Source organism: Olea europaea, unplaced genomic scaffold, assembly GCF_002742605.1.
Source record: "Olea europaea var. sylvestris unplaced genomic scaffold, O_europaea_v1 scaffold36646, whole genome shotgun sequence".
Classification (NCBI taxonomy): domain Eukaryota; kingdom Viridiplantae; phylum Streptophyta; class Magnoliopsida; order Lamiales; family Oleaceae; genus Olea; species Olea europaea.
In genome coordinates, this window is record NW_019255919.1 from 1 (window position 1) to 1,146 (window position 1,146).

Genomic DNA, 1,146 nt, shown 5'->3' on the forward strand with positions numbered 1-1,146 from the left:
AAAAAAATTTTTTTTTTTTTTTTTTTTTTTTTGGGTATCTTACCACAATAACTATTTACCTGAATTACAACCTGCAGAGTTGCAGTAACAGTTTGAATAGGGTCATGTTGAGGTGTGACAACAGAATGTATTTTGCAAGGCAAGGGTCTGGCTCTCAAGCTTGCCACATGAGGCAGGCTTCATGCGAACAGGTGCATAAATTAATTGAAGGCTATATCTCTGTCTCTTAACAGTTTCCACGACCTGGTTCCTAACCTTTTAGCCCTGCTACAGGACAACTTTACTCGACCTACTATGCCTCTCAAATCTAGTGGCTATGCAAACACGTGTCCTAACTCCAAGCAACCCATGTTTTCTAGACCACGGATGGAACCAATTGCGAATGTTAGGGAAACTCATTCTGCAGTGCAGGGTCCCAGATATGTTGAGCCTCGACCCGAAGCTCCAAAATTTGCCAGACCTAGCAGAAATTCTGAGCAGCCCCGGTTTCAGTGTAAGGAAAGGAATCGAACACCGGAATCAGGTGATTAAAACAGACAACAGCTGAAGTGTAACTTTTTTGACAATTTATTACTTCATATTATCGTCTTTATCATGGGCTTTGTTGTTTTTACCCCTTAATATTGTAGTACCAACATGATGCCGTTTCAAATTTCTTTTATTTCACTCGATCCTCCAGAATTTAAGTGGTCCCCAAGGATGGATGTTGTAGAATCTGGACGCAGTTATGTAGCTACATTAGAACTTCCAGGTGTCAACATCAACAGCATAAAGGTGGAAGTCAATGACCAAGTGTAAGATAAAATTTTGAAGATTCACATCTAAGCCTTTTAATTAATTTTGTGCATCTGTTTTATGAAACTGCGTTATTTTCAATTACTATGATCCACCTGATGGACATGATATCCTGCTTAGTACTGAAATATGTAGCTACCAAGTCAATTATGAATCTATGATACCCAGTGTGTTGGAACTTTTGATAGTCTTAACAAGAATTCCCATTTTTTGGCAGTTTGACTGTAACTGGAAATCGATCAATCTGGTCATGGAAAGGGGACAATTTTTCAAATGAGTTAACTTCCCATTATCACAAAAGGGAGATTTTACAAGGACCTTATCAAATGACGTGGTCACTTCCTGCTAACG

At 38.9% G+C, this 1,146-nt stretch overlaps 1 protein-coding gene across 1 annotated transcript; it reads left to right on the forward strand.

Moving 5' to 3' along the window:
- Positions 1–11: 11 nt before the first annotated feature.
- On the forward strand, positions 12–1,142 carry LOC111386673 (the record flags this gene model as incomplete). Its single annotated transcript, XM_023011135.1, has 4 exons — positions 12–191; positions 274–523; positions 680–794; positions 1,013–1,142. Coding segments are annotated over 4 exons (675 nt in total), but the record flags the coding sequence as incomplete, so codon positions are not given.
- Between the last annotated feature and the right edge of the window lie 4 nt (positions 1,143–1,146).